The following is a 19,331-nucleotide window of genomic DNA, read 5'->3' as shown; positions in this document are numbered from 1 at the left end:
TATAATGCAATAGTTAAATTCAAATTCTAAAATATTTGATTGCATTAACATATTTTTAGTGTTATGCACTTCCTAAGAATCAAGATGATAATGTAGAATTCATAGATAACATAGACCAAAGAAAGAGTTGTACTTTCATCCATATCCTTGACATTGTCATCTTTTTACATATTCCTTTTTTGAGTTACTTTTAATATTAGTTGGTTGACTTCTATTAAAAATTTTATTACCATCTTTGTTTTTCAAATGATGGTTTTCTGGCTTCAAATTACAGTTTGGTTGGATTTTTTCGTGTACTAAAAATGTATCTCTTCATTTTTATAAAAAAAGTAATTTAACACAAGTCAAAAGTTACTAAAAGAATACATTAATAAATTAATCATTGTGTGATAAAGTTTATTTAATAAGGAGGCATTTACCTTCTTCTAAAGGAAGCAGTACCTCCTTTATAAGGAGCTATTGTGCTGTTTTACAACTACAATTGAAGATTTTTTTATAAAAATTGTTTTTTAAGTCTAAGCAAAATTTTTTTATTTTTACAGTCTGATTCTGAATCTGATCGTGGATATAGTAAAAAGAAACGAAGACATCGTTCTCACAGTGACTCAGACAGCTCTGATTCTGAACATAGACGGAGAAACAAGCGAAAGAAGTCAAAGAAGAAAAGAGCACACTCTCGTTCACATTCGGTAAGTCTTTAGTTACATTTTATTTCTATGAAATAATTTGTGAAGTTTTTAATATTTGATATTCACTGTTGTAAATTTAATGTTATACAATTGTCACAGCAATAGGTATAAAATAAGTTCTTAGCGAATGATCTGATAAAATTGTAAATTTTTTCCAGGAAACATTGGCTGTAGACCAGTTGAAAAGACTACTATTTCAGGAATTAATGAACCTTCCTAATGTCACCTAATGATTTATTTATTTTCTCTCATGTATCTTAGTGATCATGCCTAAAGGTTTAAATTAATTTGACATATTCTTTTACTATTAAATGTCACAAGATGTCTGTGAGCAGAGTATAGATTACTTAATGGAAAAATCTTCATTCAAAAAATTGTGTGGAACAGAAAGAATAATAATTTTTGTAAACTCTTTTGTTATGTTATGAGGCAATTACATTTTATTGAAGGATGTTCATTTTTTTATTCTACTTTAAGTTTTAATTCTAAACTTACTGTTTAAATTAGTTAATATATTTTAATTTTTTTTAAATAATTTATAAGTAAATATTTAACTAAAAGTGATAAATTAGAATCATATTTAGAATAATTTATTTTTATTTCAGATAGAATCTGATGAATCCTGCGAAAACTGAAACAAGTGTTTTCTTGCACTTCTGTAAATATGATGTGCTTTCAGTAATTATTAAAAGTGTTTTCAATAATGTAAATTCTCATATAGTTAACTACATTCGCTTGCTAAAATAAAAATGTTACCAAATATTATTTATTTTTATATTATATTACTTAATAGTTTGTGTATTGCCACATTCTAGTAAAGAGTTTGCAGAATTTCCCTTTGTATTATTTAGTATTGAAAAAGTAAACTTATGTCTAGTTTCTTATTTTCATAACAGTGTTCTACACATGAATTAAAGAAGTTTTAAATTTTTCTATTTTGTTGCATGTTTTTCTAGATTTTTCATAGCTATTAATTAATAAGGTTATCAGAAAATTTAAAAATATTATTTTCCACTCTATTGTCATTGCAACTACATTCACATCTTGTGTGTAGTGTATTTTTAGAAATTGTCTTAGGAAAAATATAGTGACTGTTGAAAATTAGTGACATTGTTTGTAGGTGATCTTCAAGTGTAATTGTATATTTATGTATAGATATATATATAATATTAGTGCTTATTTATAATTTCATAACTTCTACTTGAATGAGGTAAAACATTTTAGATAATTTTTTATTTAAATGACAAGAATAGCAGGATTCTTAAAATAGAAAGTTTTCCTTTTTTATTTTAAGAATTAAAATGCCTTTCTTCTGTGACTTTAAAAGAAACATATCAATAATTTAAAGTAATTTAAAAAAAAATTATAATTTTGCACAGAACATTAAATAAAAGTTGCTGATTAAATCAGTCTTATTTATCAAAATTCAAAAATAGATAACTTCAAAATCATATAAAAAATTATTAAAATTTATAACTAGTTGGTCATAACTGTTGGCAGTAGGTAATGGGGAATGATTGTTAAATAGTTATCTTCAGAGAAAAAAAAAGGAAAAAACTGCAAAGAAAGCAATTTCTACCTGTGTTTATGAAATAAATAGGAGCATGTTTGAGGCCTATCCGGAAAGTAACTTATGTTTAACTTTTGTTCACAAAGGAGTGGGGATAGCAGCACCATCTTGGTGGTCATTACTAACCTGACTCATTATGCATTGATCTATGTGAAGGACTGTGATGCATCTCTTGTTCATTTTTTCCAAGTGTTTTAAATGTGTGCCCCTACAGAAAATCCCACCAGTTGTGAAGTGAGATTGGTTATTAAATTTGGCAAAAAACTACAAACCAATTGAGATTTATGGAATTGTTTGATGTTTATGGGAAAGATGTAATGAATGAAGGTGCAGTAAGGTAGTGGCATATCATATTTAAAAATTCCCACTCAAATGTTCACAATGAAAAACCATGTGGACAGCTTAGCATTCTGTCTGTTGAACTGGTAGCAAAAGTCGATGAAAAAATTTGCTTTAATTTGCTTGCATTTTACCTTACAAAGTTTTCATTTCAGTTTCCAAAAATTCCATGTAGTCGTTTGCCTGAATTACTGGCAAAATGTTAGGCTACCATAAGTTTTTGTACTCAATGGTTTACAAAAAAAAAAGCCAAAAAACCAGGTGGTAGAATTTTTTGATAAAGGGATACAAAAACTCATCCATAGATATGACTTGACTAGTGTCTCAATTTATTTGGCAAGTACGAAGAAACATTACAGGAATGTATTAAGGAGAAGTTTAAGGATGTACTTTCAAATTGTGGGTGCTAAATTTTTTCCAACAGCTGTTCATTTTTTACACCAAAATATAAGTTACTTTCTGGACAGCCCTTGTATTACATTTGAATTGGTAACATGAGTTGCAAGTTTGAGTGGTTAAGATGGTTTTTATGCAAATTTATGCTTTCAGTTGGGTCAGCCTTTGTCAATGCTGTTTAGCTACAATATAACTTTTTTTTTGTATTAATTTTTTAAACTATCAAATTGAAAGTACCAGTTTGGGTACATTGCCCATTTATTCTATCATTCCTAGTTTACATTTAATGGTTGCTTGAATGAGGGTGTGTTCAATATTCTTAGTGATTTTCTTCACAAAAAGGTGAAGCATTCAGAATGACAATATGCATGTGTTAAATTTAGGGTACTCTCTTTTGAAATGTTATAGTTAGAAATATTCTTTTTGTAATGTTTTATAAGTATTATTTATTTACTTATTAATTATTGTTGTTACTGAATCATTTTAATTTTTTGTTTTATTTAAGTGTGTTTCTAATTACTTCATGGCTTTCTTATACTATAAAGTATATGGTTTCCCTTGATAATGACTACTTAACAATCAGATTTTTCATCTAGTTTTAAATTATGACTAATTTTATGTATGTGTATATATAATTTTTTGTTGTAATTTTCATATTTGATTTAAGAAAACTTGAGATTAGTTACCATTAACTTCATTTGTTCTAAATTAACAAGTGTTTGTAAAACAAATGTAAAAACTTATAAGATGAAGGTTGTCTTAAAAAATTAATTAATTAAGAGAAGACAAAAATTACTTAAATCTTGTCAAAAAAATTTTAATTTTTTTAACAATATAGAAACATTGCATTTTATATGTTACACATGAACACAGTTAACCTAAAATGCTATTAATGGAAACATTTTAGTTGAGCCAAATTATATTTAAAAAGTATATGTCATTAGTGTGTCGGCCACAAAAAGCCCCTTGAAAAAAGCCCCTAAGTACAATGTAAAAATATATTCACTTTATGATATTTTAGAGCAAGAGTTCCTTATAAACTCCTTCATATTCCCCAAATTGAAATATCATTCTTAGTTTACATTTAATGATTACTTGCAAGAAGTTGTTTTTATGATGTATTTTTTTTTTTTACAAAAAGATGAGTGTAGAAAAGCAACATGCTGGTGATGCATTTTGAGTACTCCCTTTTGAAGTGTTAACAAGCTTACTTAGAGGATTCTATGATCTATATACATTGTTACAAGAAGTTTATTTGTTTTAAATTATGCAGAATAATGACATAAAAACTGTTCTAAAAATTATGAGTAGTATGAAGTCTCAAAAACTCTCTCAAAGTCTCTTTTGAGAGAGGAAAGGAAAAAGAAACAGCTAGAGACATGTATCATCAATTCATGGTTGCTGTAATACAACATGCATTATTCCTTAGCAATGAGTTTTTATATAACTGTTTTCTTTAGCTCCCTTACTCACCAGCCTTGGTCCTACAGATTTTTTTTTATTTCTCTCAGTGTTTCATCCCAGTCATCGAATACTTGTAAATAAATATCAGTTATAAGTGTAATAAATATTACACTCCAGGCTTTTTTTAAAAATTGTTCGATTGATTGATGATTAATTCACCACATAAGCTTAAAGCTTGTACTTGTAATATGGAATGGAATGGAAATTTTATTATAGAACATGAGAAATGTCTTGCCTGGCCGGCATTCAGATCTAGATTCTTGTGGATGAAAGGCTGAGACGTTTTAACTGTGCCAAGGAAGTTAGCAATTTAAGTATTATTTTTTTATATCTATAAGTTGAAAAAATGGAAAAAAAAATTACAACTTTATTAACATTTTTGTTTTTATAAATTATAGAACACAAAACACTGGGGTTATTAAATGAATTTTAAACTAAAGAATTCTTTAAATACTATTTATCTCTTGACAGTCTAATCTAATCTATATTATGTTTTGATTATATTAATCTATTTATGTTTTGTTTTGTGATAGCTTTGAAATTTAATTTTTTTACTGTTACGTATTTTATTACTTATTGCAAATTTATATGAAGCTTTTACTTTTTATTGTAACAAGAGAAATGAAATGAACACAGTGCTCAGTGATTAGATGCTCGCCCATACTGTAAATCTTTCTGTATGACTACAGGCCTATTCCACCAAACTAAGCAACCAACTAACATATAGTACTACTGCATCAGTTTACATTTTTTCACCTGCAATTTTCAGATCAGCTGGATAGTTTTTATTGCAGCTGTTTTAAGAATGTACAACTATGAAGTATTTTATTAATCATTACATGGTATAGAATTTTAGAAAAAATTACATTTAGAAGTGGAGTTGAGTTTTTCCTTTCCTAGTATTGATTTTGATATTTTACTACGTGTGTGTCAAATTTTAATTTCATATCTGTTTAGATCACAAAATTAAATTTTTCTGAACTCAGAGAACATCTGTAAAGGATCTATTATAATCAGTTTCTGTTAACATGTTTGACTTTATTCACCTTCAATTTTCTTTTTCCTTAAATCAATCCAAGAGTGCCTTACAATCTCAGACGTTCAGAAACTTAATTGGAAGATATTTATCACTTATTAAATCTTTAATTAGAGAAATTTTATTTCTTTGTCTAAATTTTAACAAAGAGTTCCATGAAAGAAAGATTTCATCTAGATCATTTTGAACAACATAGCATGTTTAGTCATTTTTTGTTAAAACTTAGTGTAGAAATCCTTTTTGTTTTAAGTAGATAAAAAGGCTTAAACATTATTTCTGTTGTTGACAGAGTATGATCAAAAGAGTATCCAAACTAGAATCATTAAAACAAAAACTACAGAATCGCTGGTTTAAACTAGTCATGTTTCATGTACAGTAAAAACCTGTTTATGTGAATACTGATTTTCCAAATAGTCTAAGCAACAAAAGATATAAATTAAAATCTTATTGCAGAATTACATCTCAGAATGATGATCATAAAACTAGCTCATTTTATTTAATTTATTAGAATTAAATTATTTGTAGTCGAGAATTAATTTTTGCCTGCGTATATGTTGGCAATAAGTACTGTGTATATTACTTACAAGTTCAAAATATTGTAAAAATGATTTTGTTGTTATTTAATAGCTATAACATATGAGACATTACTGAATGTGACATAGGTCACATTAACCTCACTAAGTAAAGTTAGTTTGTTGAAATTTGTTACTTCTTAGTATCAGTGGTATCCTTACACCGAATATCTCATGTGTTACAAACTAACTATAGAATATGTCTGTTATAAGTGTGGAATAACATTCTCTTTACACTGCACTGCTCTTCTGTTGTTAACCCACATTTCTTATGCATATTGTATATATTTTTTTATTTATTGCTTATTATTATAAGAGGATTATGTCTTTGTTAATATAAAAAAATAATTTAAAAAAGTAACAGAATTATAATTGCCTAATAATATTTGTTATAAGAAGTGTGTGTTCATTCAATTTTGGAATTATTTTAAAAATTGTAAGCTGTTACCTTACTGCACTTTTTACTTTTAAATAGATATTTGAATTCTACACATTATTAAAATTTGTATTTTTTTTTTTTTAAATAAAATAAGATACTATTTTTAAAAAGATTGTGTTCATTAAATGTATATTCCTTTATGAATTATTACAGTATTTTGATAATTTTCATTTCTGATTTTAAGTCATAGTCATGTAAAGTTTAGAAACTCAAAACTTTTTCCCTGTCAATTAAGTTTAAATTCTCAGAGAAAGAGAAAAGTTGTTGGGAACAAAATATGGTGTTGCTCACCAAGAAATTGCTGTGTAAGTTGTAATACACAAGCAAGTGCATTATCATGTTGAAATTCTCATGTAGTGTTGATTATTTGCTGTAAAATTCGTCTGTTAAAAATGTCTAAACAAACTGCTTATTGGTGACAAAATACAATTATTTTGTTAAAGTGAATTTTTTTTATTTAGAACTTTCAAAGAGCTCATATAAAAATATGTAAATATCTAAAAACACGTTTAGAAACTTAGTTGGTTTTTATTTTATGTTTGTCAACTTTTAATCCACATGTTTTGTTTATTGTGGCTTTCCAGAAATGTTAATAAAAGATGATAATAATTATTGTAAACTTTAAAATAGAAATATATATTAATTATCCCAGTCAGAGGAGTAAAATTCATTATTATTTTATATTTTGAAGTAAGATAATAATTTAATCAAATTTTTTTTAGAGCTGTCCATTGTATAAATAGTAATTTTTTAATATTGCAAAAATAATGTAACATTGTTAATAGCCAATCCATCAGTTTTGGTACATAAGGTTTGGATTTTTGTGATGAAAAAAATTAATTAATTTAATTTTAAAAGGAAAGGTCTAACCAAATAGCTGCAGAGTTTCATAAAAGCAACTTCAAGGCATCATGAAGGATAAATATTCATAAACTTGATCATTGATCATTGTTTTTCATTCATGAGATGCACTTGCTTTAAATGCATTATTTTAGGAGTTCCAATTCAAGCTACTTACAAAAAAAAAATTACAAATATAAATCAAATTACATCATATTAATAGTATTATTTAATTGTATTTTAATCTCCTTTTGGACCGTTACATGTTTGCAGTACATGTAGGCATTCTGCTTTCCAGTCCCATTAAGAACTAGAAAACACCAATACATTACATGACAGTGTCATAAAATAAGTAAATTAATAAAAGGTATTAGATTCAGCAGTTTTTATTTAGCATAATGCATAAAACTTAAGCATAAAAGCATCCTGTAAAATTTTGCAATAAAGGTGCGAAAAAACTATGATAATGAAAAATACAACACTTTCTTTATGATTTTATGAAAGGACTTATCAGATAGTCTAAATCCTTTCTTTTTTTAAAAGAGAAATTAACCGTTAAAGTTTTTAAAATATTAGGCAATTATATTCAATCCATAGCATTGTCGTATAATTTTATTTTTTAATTTTACATTTCATGATTGTATGTTTATATTTTCTTCATTATCAAATAATATTGCACCTCATTGTGCAATCTAAAAAATTAAATTAAATTTATGTGTTCAAATGTTTAAAGTTATGCAAATAGGTGTACTACAAATGAATCAACTTTTAGGAAGTTTGCCAGCTAGATGGGATTTTCAGAGTAAGGACTGTGCAGGATGAAACTTTTATTCAAAATTTTCCATGAATTTAAACAGTTACAATGTTAATAAACTGCTTTCTACTGTAATTCCATTGTAAATCAATTAATTTGCCCTATGCAATTAAACAGTTATAAATCTAGTCTGGATACTTTTTGAACACACTTTGTAATATTTTCAAGCCACACACTTCATTTTTTAATAATGATAATAATGTCCTATTATTGTAATTATTATATTATTATTAATATTATTTTATTAATAATGGATAAATGCCACTAAGCAGTAATATCGAACACATGTGTGTATATATATTTATATATTGTATCTCATTGTGCAAACAATAATACATGTAACATGATTATATCTCATATTTGTTCCTTCCTCAAAATTGTTTACTTCTTTTTTTATTGTACTTAGCCACAATAGTTTGATAAGTTTTACAAATTTCATACCACGTGTAGCATTGAACTTTCCATATAAGTGTCAAACATGTAAATATATAGCAGCGTTTCTCAACCTGGTGGTTGCAAAATTAGCCTAAACTTTACACATAAACAATAATGAAATCATTTTTAGAGAAAAAAATTATTTATTATAAACATTTTACTTACATTTGTTGGTACACATGTAAAGAAAATATTAATGAGATGGTTGTTCTGTCATTTAAAAATTTCTCCATATGTGGATCTATGTTAGAACATACAAAAGCAAATTATTTTCAAGTTATAAAAGACAATTCCTATATTTAGTTTTTAGCACAACCGTAGATGAAAAACTCTTTTCACAGAGGTAAGATGTGGCGAAAGGGATTAACATTTTCAATGCTTCTTTGATTAAATTTCCATATTCATTTCAATGAGCAAGCCAGAATGTATCTAAATCTTCCAATGTAAATTGTAGTTCACAACCTTTAATTCAAAGACATTTGGTGAGCTGGTCATGAATCTCAACTGGTAACTTATCAGCTACTACAACATTTTCACTGAATGGATTCAGTTCCCATCTCTTGCAGAAATTGTTTTTATGTTCTGGGAAATACTCCATCAACTGAATTTTTAACTCACACAAATGTATCTTTATGCTATCCAAACTGTGAATAATAGTGTCTTCATCCAAATTTTTCTCAATATAATCAGAAGTGAGTGGAAACATACCAAAACCTTTGCTTTGAAGGCAAATAATCCAGATATCAAGCTTCTTAATGAAAGCATGAACTTTATCTTTCATTAATAAAATGTTTTTTTCACGTCCTTGTAAATTCGCATTCAAGTCGATTAAATCCAAAAATACATCAGCTAAGTAAGCTAACAACAACATATACTCATTATTCTGTAAAAACAATGAGAATGGTATTTGTTTATCCTGGAAAAATATTAATTCATATTGCAATTCCAATAACCGGGTTAACACTTTCCTACGAGATAACCATCTTACTTCTGTTTGGAGAAGAAGAGTTTTTTTCCTTTTTACCCATTTCATTGCAGAGTTTAACAAACAGCCTATTCTCTAACGGTTGACTTATAATAAAATCAACCATTTTTACAGCTTTACAAGAAATTTATGTGAGATTTTCTGGCACATCTTTTGTGGTAAAAGCATGTCTGTGAAGGAAGCAGTGCATGGAGTACATACTGCAATACATTTTGTCCAATCTATGTTATAGTTTTTAGTAGCCTCAAAAAACATCAAAAAGATATTGATTTTTGAGTGACATCAAATACTGATTTGCAACAATATATTTTCTTTGATTAATCTTTCCCTACAGCGTTCATTTTTCAGAAAACATAAAACTGAGAAATGTTTGCCACATCTGTTGATGTATCAAATTGAATGCTAAAAATTTCATGCAAACTCACTTTCTGAATTATCTGAGCGTAAACATCGGCAGCCATGTCATCAATTCCCCTTGATAATGTGTCATTAGAAAGCAGAATTTTTTCAATTTTTTTGCTTCTTCCACACCTATTAGAACACTTAACCATATCATATAGCAGACAATATGAGGTTTTCTGTGATTGGGGTTTGGTCTTCATGTTACTACTAATGTTTTGATATAAGATGCTTCAAGTCTACTTTTATCAGTATGGCCTGATTTACAAATAGAAGCTTGTTGATTTCTCAAAGTATGTAATTTTCTTTCGCAAAATTCCAAGGACTTGCTTTTATGATCCGGTTGTTTAGTTTCCAATTGTCAAATTAATTTTGATAGCTTCATGCTTTTATCAGAGAGGGTTTTAAAGTAAACAACGTACTGTGGCTTTCCATCTAATAAATAAAACCATAATTTAAATAACTTTCATTGTACAATCTTGTCTTTTTACCAATCAATTCACTGGATATAGATGGCTCACTCCTTTTTTTCACAAATTTATCCATTTTGCATAAGAATCTAATTGAAAAAAAACAAACAGTTATATTATTTGACTGCACACTAGAAAACCGTAACCCCAGTTATTATTATTTTCAATGAATCTACGCTTTTAAAAACTTAAATAAAGGAACCATATGCACGCTTCACATTTGAAACTAAACTGATGTTCTGCAATTCCTTATGTCTCTTTTGTATTGCTGAAAGCACACAATCTCTTCAAACATATCATATGCATGTTGGAACATGACACTGTCACAGTGAATATTATGCAAGCAGACCAGATTCAAGGAGCATATATACATCAAGTTGGAACCTGCAATTTGCTCATGTTTTTACGCTTCATACATGCATGTTCATACCCGTCGCTATCAATGTAGCTAAATAGTTTTAACTAGGTTTCATTGGGGGGTCGTGAAATATTCATTTTTTTTTTTTTTACTTTTTGTGGGTCATGGAGCTAAAAAGGTTTAGAATCACTGTAATAGAGTAATGAACTAATTTGATAGTTTATCAGGAATGCCTATCAATCAAGGATGAAGTGATATTTGCAAAAAATATTATTAGAACTTTTGTTTGTTATATTGGTAGTATAATGAACATCTTTGAAACTTCACTGCATTTATATATATTATTAATATAATACATACAACTACATGATTTTTCCTTATAGAGGTGTTTTTGTTTTGGATACACTTGAGCTTGAGCAAATACACACAGCAAAACTGTTAGTCTTTTAACTCACTCTTAAATATATAATATTACTAATATTACTAAGCACTGCATAACATATGTTGCTGATTGTTAAATGTTTTATGTTTGAAAGTCTAATAACAGGGGGTTTATAAAAATATTGTAATTTTTTCCAGTTCACACACCAGTATAACGTCAAGTACATTGTTTTTGTCTCATTTATGTATACTTATATTTTTACACATTTGTTAGATGTAAAAAAAAAGGTTTAGTCAATTAAAATCGAATGTTTATTTTTCCCCTTAAAATATAAAATATTTATAAATTTTAAAACCCAACATTTTAGTCTGTTAACATAAGCATAATCCAATAAGTAAGGAAGTTAGTTTTAAAAAATTAAGGAAACTTTTTTTTTTTTAATTTTATATAATTTTAACCACAATACCTTTTAATCACAATAATATCTGTTTCTCCCTACATTCATCCCCTACATTTATGTGTTTATCATATAGATTAACAAGTTTTAAAACATTGTAATAATCCACCACCACCAGTTCATTTAACCAATTGTTGATTGCAAGCAGCAATTATTCACCACTTCTAAAATGTTTTCCACCCAGGAACTTTTTAAGTTTAGAATACTGAAAGATTAATCTGAGCAAGGCCATACTACAAGTGGATGGTTGAATTCCTTCCAAGCAGAAATGCCTAACAGAACCGAAAGCCCCTAAAAGCTTAGGCTGTAACAGCACCATGAGGCTGACATTGGAATAAAAAAAGATTAATGCTGTAAGAAAGTTCTCCATGTTTTAAATTTTGAACGATTTCCACATTCTTTTGAGTGTCTCACAATATTAGTTGACATTTATTTTTAATGTTTTTGGCATTAAATCCACTAAATGAGCACCCTTACAATTTCATAAAATTGTTACTTTGAGTGTTTTCTTTTTTTGTGATATTTTGGGAAAATGAGATGATGCTATTCAAGCTGCTAATAGTGATAGAAATGAAATGACACATTCAGGTTTCTTCACTCATAAAAGTCTGATAAAAAAAAATCATCTTCGTTTGCATATCAATGAAAAAGTGCTGTTTGTTTACATTCTTCTGATTTTGCGTTGGTCAGTCAGCAGCCCTGGAATCCATTGTACATAAATTTTGTTGAAGTTCAAATGTTCCAGTACAATTAACCAAGCAAATAACAAGAAATAATTGAATAATTGAAAAAAAAGGCAACTTGTTTAATTATGCATCTATCTATTAGGTTATTGTCATAAACTGCACACTTCAAGTCTTCTGTAATGGAATGATGATGGGTGCCCTAGTTGAGCATCTTGGACATTTGTTTGCCAGTTATTAAACTTTTCACACCACTTCCTCATATTTCCTTTAGCATTTCCATATTACCATACACATTGTTTAATTATTAATTGTATCAACCATTGGCAGGTTGATAGAACAAATAACACCACTCTTGACAACAAGATTTTGTATAGTAGGATTCATTTTAATGATAAGATTCACAAAAACATACATTACTTCAGATGATTTAAAACACTAAGAAAACAGGTTAGGAAGATGGACCAACTTTAAATTGAGAAGAGAACAGACTGACATGTGCAGAAAATATGTACTAATGGTCTTTATGTACCGAATTATCTGGTGACTGCCTGTGAACAATCCAAGGACTGTTTGTTATCCAGAATTTGCATGTAAAGCAAACTATTGTTTGAAGTATCATTTCAGGTAAATCTGAGCTTTTTAATAAATAGATTTTTTGTAGATTTTAAAATGAGTGGGTAGTTTTATCTAATTGGCGCCTTAAGTATGAGCCCTTTATACAAAGCCTTAATTGGCAAAAGAAGCAGATTATAGGCAGAACTATCTTTCTCCACCAAGGACAATTTCTCTGCTGACTATCAAACTTAGTATAATGTGTTATTCTTCCCATTAATGAGGTCTGGGTGAACAGTTTATAATTGAATATTTCCTTATACCATTCTTGGAATGAATGAAGTTGTTCCTTTATGAATCCTGTCTTGTTTTTTATGGCCCTTAGACAGGAATAATAAACAAAAGCACTAATTAGAAATAACTCATTTTAATAATTAATTAATATGTTTAATCATATATTAACACTTTGCTTAATTGATCAGATTACTCAAGCTACTTCTATTTTAGCTGTATTTACAATATTAGATATTTTCTTTTATCGAAAATTATTTCAGTAGTAATGCAGGAGTAACTTTTATTTCAGAGTAGATTGTTTTAGATTAAAAGAAAATATGTGGTAAGGTACTTTTAGAAATTTCTTTGAATTTCAAACAGTTACGTAATTATTTTTTTAAAATGACATTAAACATGACAAAAAATTATTAGTACTAATTTACAAATCATCACCAAATACACTGAAATTAAAAGAATTCTCTGAATAATATAAAAAAGTCCTCCCTAAGACCTTTAATTAATTATAAAACTGCATCATCATTCTCTGTGACCAAAATAGTCATTAAAGTAAAATGAAATTGGATTACAATTCTTTATCATTATTATCATCATACATAGTTATTTGTCCTGAGGTAGGACCCTTGCAACAACCCCCCCTTTTCAGTTCAGTTCATTTTATTCCAACTATACTTTTGAATTCCTGATAGCTCCACGTACATTTTAGATGATATGTAATTTTTATTCTTTTTTTGCCCTCTCTTACACTTTCTTCTATTGATCCATCTGCAGTGTTTTTATTTACATTCCCCTCTGATATAATCAACCAATTAGATTTACTGTCTTAGATTTTTTAATTAATTAATCAAGCTTTAATTTTGTTCATTTTTCATTCTTCTTAAGTCTCCTTCATGTCCACATTTCAAATGCCTCCAGCGTTTTTTTTTTTTCTTAGCGTCAATATTTCACATTTATAGAATACTTTTTCATCTCTTAAATTAAATTATAATGTAAAAGTTACAAATATAATGTAAAAAATGGATTTGAATACAAATAATTAAAAACATCATCAATATCAAAATATACGAGGTGTGGCTGTTAAATAATGAAGCTAATGCTGCCACAGAAGAACTGCACATGCTCCAAATTCATGTAATCGACAGCTGTGTAGCATGAAGCCTTCTCTTTTAATTGCTGCCACTCCAGTTTTTGTAGACATATTAGTCTGGCCGTGGCATTAGTTTGGATAACAACAGTTTTTTTTTTTGTTTTGCTGAAAAAATGTGTTTTATTAGAGCAAAGAATTGTCGTGAAATTTCATATGAAACTTGAAAAAACTGCTACTGAAACTTAAGTTTTATTAAAAAAAGTATATGGCAATGAATGTTTATCACGTGCGTGGGTTTTTGAGTGGTTTAAGCATTTCCAAAATGGCTGAAATGTTAAAGATGATGTTTGCCCGGGTCACCCTTCTCCGTTAAAAACGGATAAAAATATTGAAAAAATTGGTAATCTGATTCGATCTGACCGTCAGTTAATTATTCTTGTCTTTATTCAAGGTCCTTGTTCAACTGTGTAAAAAAATAAGAAAAAAACGACCCAAATTGTTGTAGAACAAGTCATGGGTTCTTCATCAGGACAATGCACTGGCTCACACTGCACTGTCTGTCAAGACATTTCTAGCCAGTGTAAGACCATCCGCCTTATTCGCCTGATCTGGCACCTTGTGACTTTATCTGTTCCTCTAGGTCAAATCTGCATTAAAAGGAACAAGATTTCAGACTGATGAAGTTGTGAAAGAAAAATAGCACACATCATGAAAGAGCTCACAGAAGAAGACTTCCAGTACTATTTCGAACAATGGAAAATTTGCATGGAGCATTTTAGTGATAGAGGAGGAGTGTATATTGAAGGGAATAATAACTAAATCTGTATAAATTTAAAATAAAATATTTTATAGTATTAGTCTCGTTATTTAATAGTCACATCTTGTAAACAATATATTTACAGACATATTTGTAAAGGTTACAATCGATGTAATAAATAAAAAATTGTGAGAAATAATGATGATATTAGCACAGTAGACAATCTAATAATAATTAGGAATCTATGGATTCATAATGACTTCTTTTTTTAAACTAAATTGTTATCAAGATGGTTTAGTGTGAGATCCAATTTTTTTGTAATTTTATCAAAGATTTACCTCCGAGAATTTTAAAGATATAAACAAAAACATTCACCCCACAAATTTTACGATGGCTTAGATACAAGGATAACATCATAATAATAATAATAGTATACAGTCACTGAAAAAATAACGAATACATTATTTCTAACAGAAAACTGAACAACTATAACAATCTTAAATTCACAAAAATTTTGAAAAATGATTTTTTTATTTTTATTTATAATTGAAATAAAATACCACCTGATATTTATAGGAAACCTTATATAATAATTGTACAATTATTCATAAATTACCTGATCACTCTTGAATGCACAAAACTAATACATACAAACAGTAATATAATACATATGGCTTTTATTTACTGGTAACAATAAAATTAAAATTAACATGGAAATAAATCACATTAAACTTACAGCAAAACTTAATAAAGATTTTAAAGAAAAAATAAAGAGAAAAATACTACAAAATATAAGTATAATAAATAAATAAATTATAAAATACATATAGTTTTGTTAATAGCAGTATTTCATATGCTTACAAAAGTATACGACTAGAAAAATATATAAGTATACAGCAATTATAAAATTTTTCTGGTGTTTATAAAATTTTTAAAAGAGTAATGATTGTTACCATATTTACTTTTGAAAAACTAGCAGATCATTCAAAAAGAGATTAATAATAGTAAATAAATATATATTTCAAAGAAGTATTACATTTGAGGATAATTGTTGTCAGTCCTGTTTTAATAATAAATAATTACAATGGTAAACATTTATATTTGCTCATGAAAGTTATATTTTATTTTTAACATATCTTTTTACACTGAATTCAAAAATGCTATTGGTATTTTTCTCTCGCACATAATTTTTGTACAGTAAAATCTATATAATTTTTTTGAATTTCAGATGTTTTTAGTCTTAAAAGTAAAGTATGCAAAAAAAATATTTTAAATGATTTTAAATAATGGTGGAACAAACTTACCATGTATGTGGGTAATTTACACACTACACATCACATGTCATCAGACAGCAGTCTGATGACATTGACACTTCATAAACAACCCAGCATTGCTCTAATATTCACTGTATATGCATGGACCTAGTGTGGTTTCATTCTGGTTTGGTAACTTACAGCTTCTATGTAAAGTGTGTTGTGATAGAGAATAAACATGCCAAAGAAGTGTGTCTGTTATGCGAGTGGGGATATGAAATTTAAAGATCAGAGACAAAATTTTACTCCACCAATTAAAAAATATTATGATCTATATTTTGACTATAAAGTGTGGGATAGGATAAGAACTGGTTTTCTTATATCAGTTGTTCAACCTGTTTAAACATCTATCAGATTGGACTTAGGGTTTTCAGCACATCAGTTTTGTCATACCCACGGTGTGGTGTGAGCTAAAAGCTCCATCAAACTGTTATAAAGATAAGAGGAATCATTAGTAAATCCACACAGTAAGTATTCAAGTTTACCTTCTGCTATAAGGCCAGTCAGTACCTCAAAGTAAAGGTTTACCTGAACCACATCCTCCAGCACATCTAACTGTAGAATGTGACTCAGAAGATAGGCAGCTACCAAAGCCCAAAATAAGGAGCAAAGTGATTCTACTTTTGAAACAAGTACCTCTTCCTGTGAATTTCATCTATTAGTTCAAAGTGAATTAAATATAAATAACCTTATTCATAATCTGAAAGTGCCAAAAAAAGGAAAAACAGGCCAAGCACCAGTTTTGGATTCGAGGTTAAAAGAGTGGAATCTCATTAAATGGCACTAAAGTGTGCCTATTGAGAACATATTTCCTTACATGCCATTAGCTTTTGCAACTAACTTGAAGAAAGAATACAAAAAGATTAAAATACTTTTGGAAAAAATTCAGTATGACAAGTGTTGAATTATATGTTTGATTTAAACATCAGAGTATCATTAATGGGTGCAGCTCAGCTATACTAAATTTTGTTGTTCCTTGTATGACTGGGACAGCAAGGACGAGAAAAATTATTTTATTAAGAAGGAACAGTAAAAGGGTTATATCAGGCAGAAAAATGCTGTACATCCCTCGTTAATCAACTGTTACACGATTCTTCTAATCCACTTCATATAAAACTAGGGCTTTTCAAAAACGTTGTTTTATTGGATGAAAATTAATTTTCTTTAACTAAAGGGAAAAATTTTCTGGTGCTAGTGATTCTAAAATCAAGAAAGGAATTTTTGTGAAAATTTGATTAAAATGAGCAGTTTGAAGATCTATTAAGTCCAGTTATAAATAATTGTAGGAATCATTCGAAAGTGTGGTGAAAACTTTTTTTAGAAAATCATAAAGCTCCAAATACTATAAGATTGCGAGTGAACTATCACACTCATACAAAGATGTAGGGTATGATATGGGAGTGTTCCCACCAAAATATCACTGCTGTGGAAAGAGGTACCAGAGAAAGTGGAGTGTTCCAAAAATGCTTGCTGATTACTTGTGAATGCTGAAGAGGGATTTTCTAGATGTAACAGGAAGGAAAATGACAACTATCACACTAGATGTAAGATGAGTAAAGTTGTATATTTCTTTTAAATTTAAGCTGTATATCTGGAAAAAAAATCCTTAATGTTAGAGAAAAACTTCTTACATATTTCAATTCAGTGTAAAAAGTTCTATTAGGAAAGTTGAGATATATTCCCTTGTGTATCCAGAAAGTTTAATTTTGTTCCCTAGTGTTATAAAAAATAAATTGTACATTCCTATAATGGTCATGACTAGTAGAGGAAGGTTTTATACAGTTTTATTAATTCAGTGGTTTTTAGAATATATTTATGTAATTTTAAAGTATTGGAGATTGCTGAAGATACAACAAGTTCATGAAAATGCTACTTTGTAAAATTTGGTAAGTGTTCTTAATATTTTTGACTGTTTCTGATGGTTAATAATAATTAACTTAATGAGTCAACCATGTTTATAAAGAGCTAAATAAAGTTTGAAAGATTAGCATATATACTGTTTTTTGGTTGCAATGCTTTATTTACAATTGGTTTCTCTTATATTACATGAAAGATGAGTATTCACTGATACTCCTCTAAAAATATAAACACAAGTAATAATATTGTGCATTACTTTTATGGAACAATAATGAGATTATAATAATACAACAGAAGTAAAAGAAATCAACAAAATAAGTGAGTTAATAGAACAGAAGACAATCTACAGTTCTCACTATAACGAGCTAAAATTTAACAGTTACAATTGATGAACAATTACAAAATAAATTAAATAATAAAACTGAACACCACACAATTTGATAGTCTTCAGTATATTGATACAAATTTGAATAATTACCATCAGTGGTAGAATTGTCACTGTACTATTCTTCTTGCTTAACAAAATATAATATATTCAAACATAATATAATAAATAATTTTAAATAAAAAGTAGTTAATCAAGCATAATTATTATCTTGGTTATCAAGTTTTCATCCCAGTCATCGTGTAGCATTTCCCAGATCCAATACATATAGCTTCTTCAGCCATTTATCATCCTCATTATTTTCTAACAAATTCACTACCAGATGGTTCACATGTGTATTTAGTTTAGATATGTATTTTGTGCTTATCATTGGATTTTCTCATGAACTTATGGGATTCCTGAAGAGTCTCATTATTTCTCATTTAATCTCATTGTTTCTCACAAACCACGGCGCCTCCATTATGTTCTTGAGTATTTTGTTCTGGAATTGCTGGACGACCTCAGTGTTGCTGTTGCATGTTATACCTCATAGTTGAATGCCATAACTCTATATCAGTTTCAAGAATACCTTATACAGAAATACTTTTGTTTTTTAAAGAGACAACTTAGATCCCCTGCCCAGCAACCAGTACATCCACTTAAAGGTAATATTTAGTTGTTTTTTTTTTCTTTACATGACCTCTCCACATCATTGACAGTCCAGGTGCAATCCTAGGTACCATACATTGTTTGTATTGTGGAAATAAATATTATCCAAC

The 19,331-nt window shown here is 28.3% G+C and overlaps 1 protein-coding gene across 3 annotated transcripts in view; it reads left to right on the top strand.

The window, feature by feature from the left end:
• Positions 1-19,331, top strand: part of Prp40 (pre-mRNA processing factor 40) — a 144,097-nt gene that overhangs the window by 115,574 nt on the left and 9,192 nt on the right. The window contains exons 17-18 of one of the 3 annotated variants that reach the window (XM_075367003.1): positions 543-689; positions 1,295-1,431. In XM_075367003.1, the coding sequence (XP_075223118.1) occupies positions 543-689; positions 1,295-1,324 (177 nt within the window). In that variant the 3' untranslated portion in view covers positions 1,325-1,431. Of the gene's footprint in view, positions 1-542; positions 690-847; positions 1,084-1,294; positions 1,432-19,331 lie in introns of those variants that run through there. The other 2 variants (XM_075366996.1, XM_075366985.1) reach the window with 2 other exon arrangements.

This window comes from Lycorma delicatula, chromosome 1 (genome assembly GCF_047948215.1).
Source record: "Lycorma delicatula isolate Av1 chromosome 1, ASM4794821v1, whole genome shotgun sequence".
NCBI lineage: Eukaryota > Metazoa > Arthropoda > Insecta > Hemiptera > Fulgoridae > Lycorma > Lycorma delicatula.
This window is presented reverse-complemented; position numbering and strand designations above follow the sequence as displayed.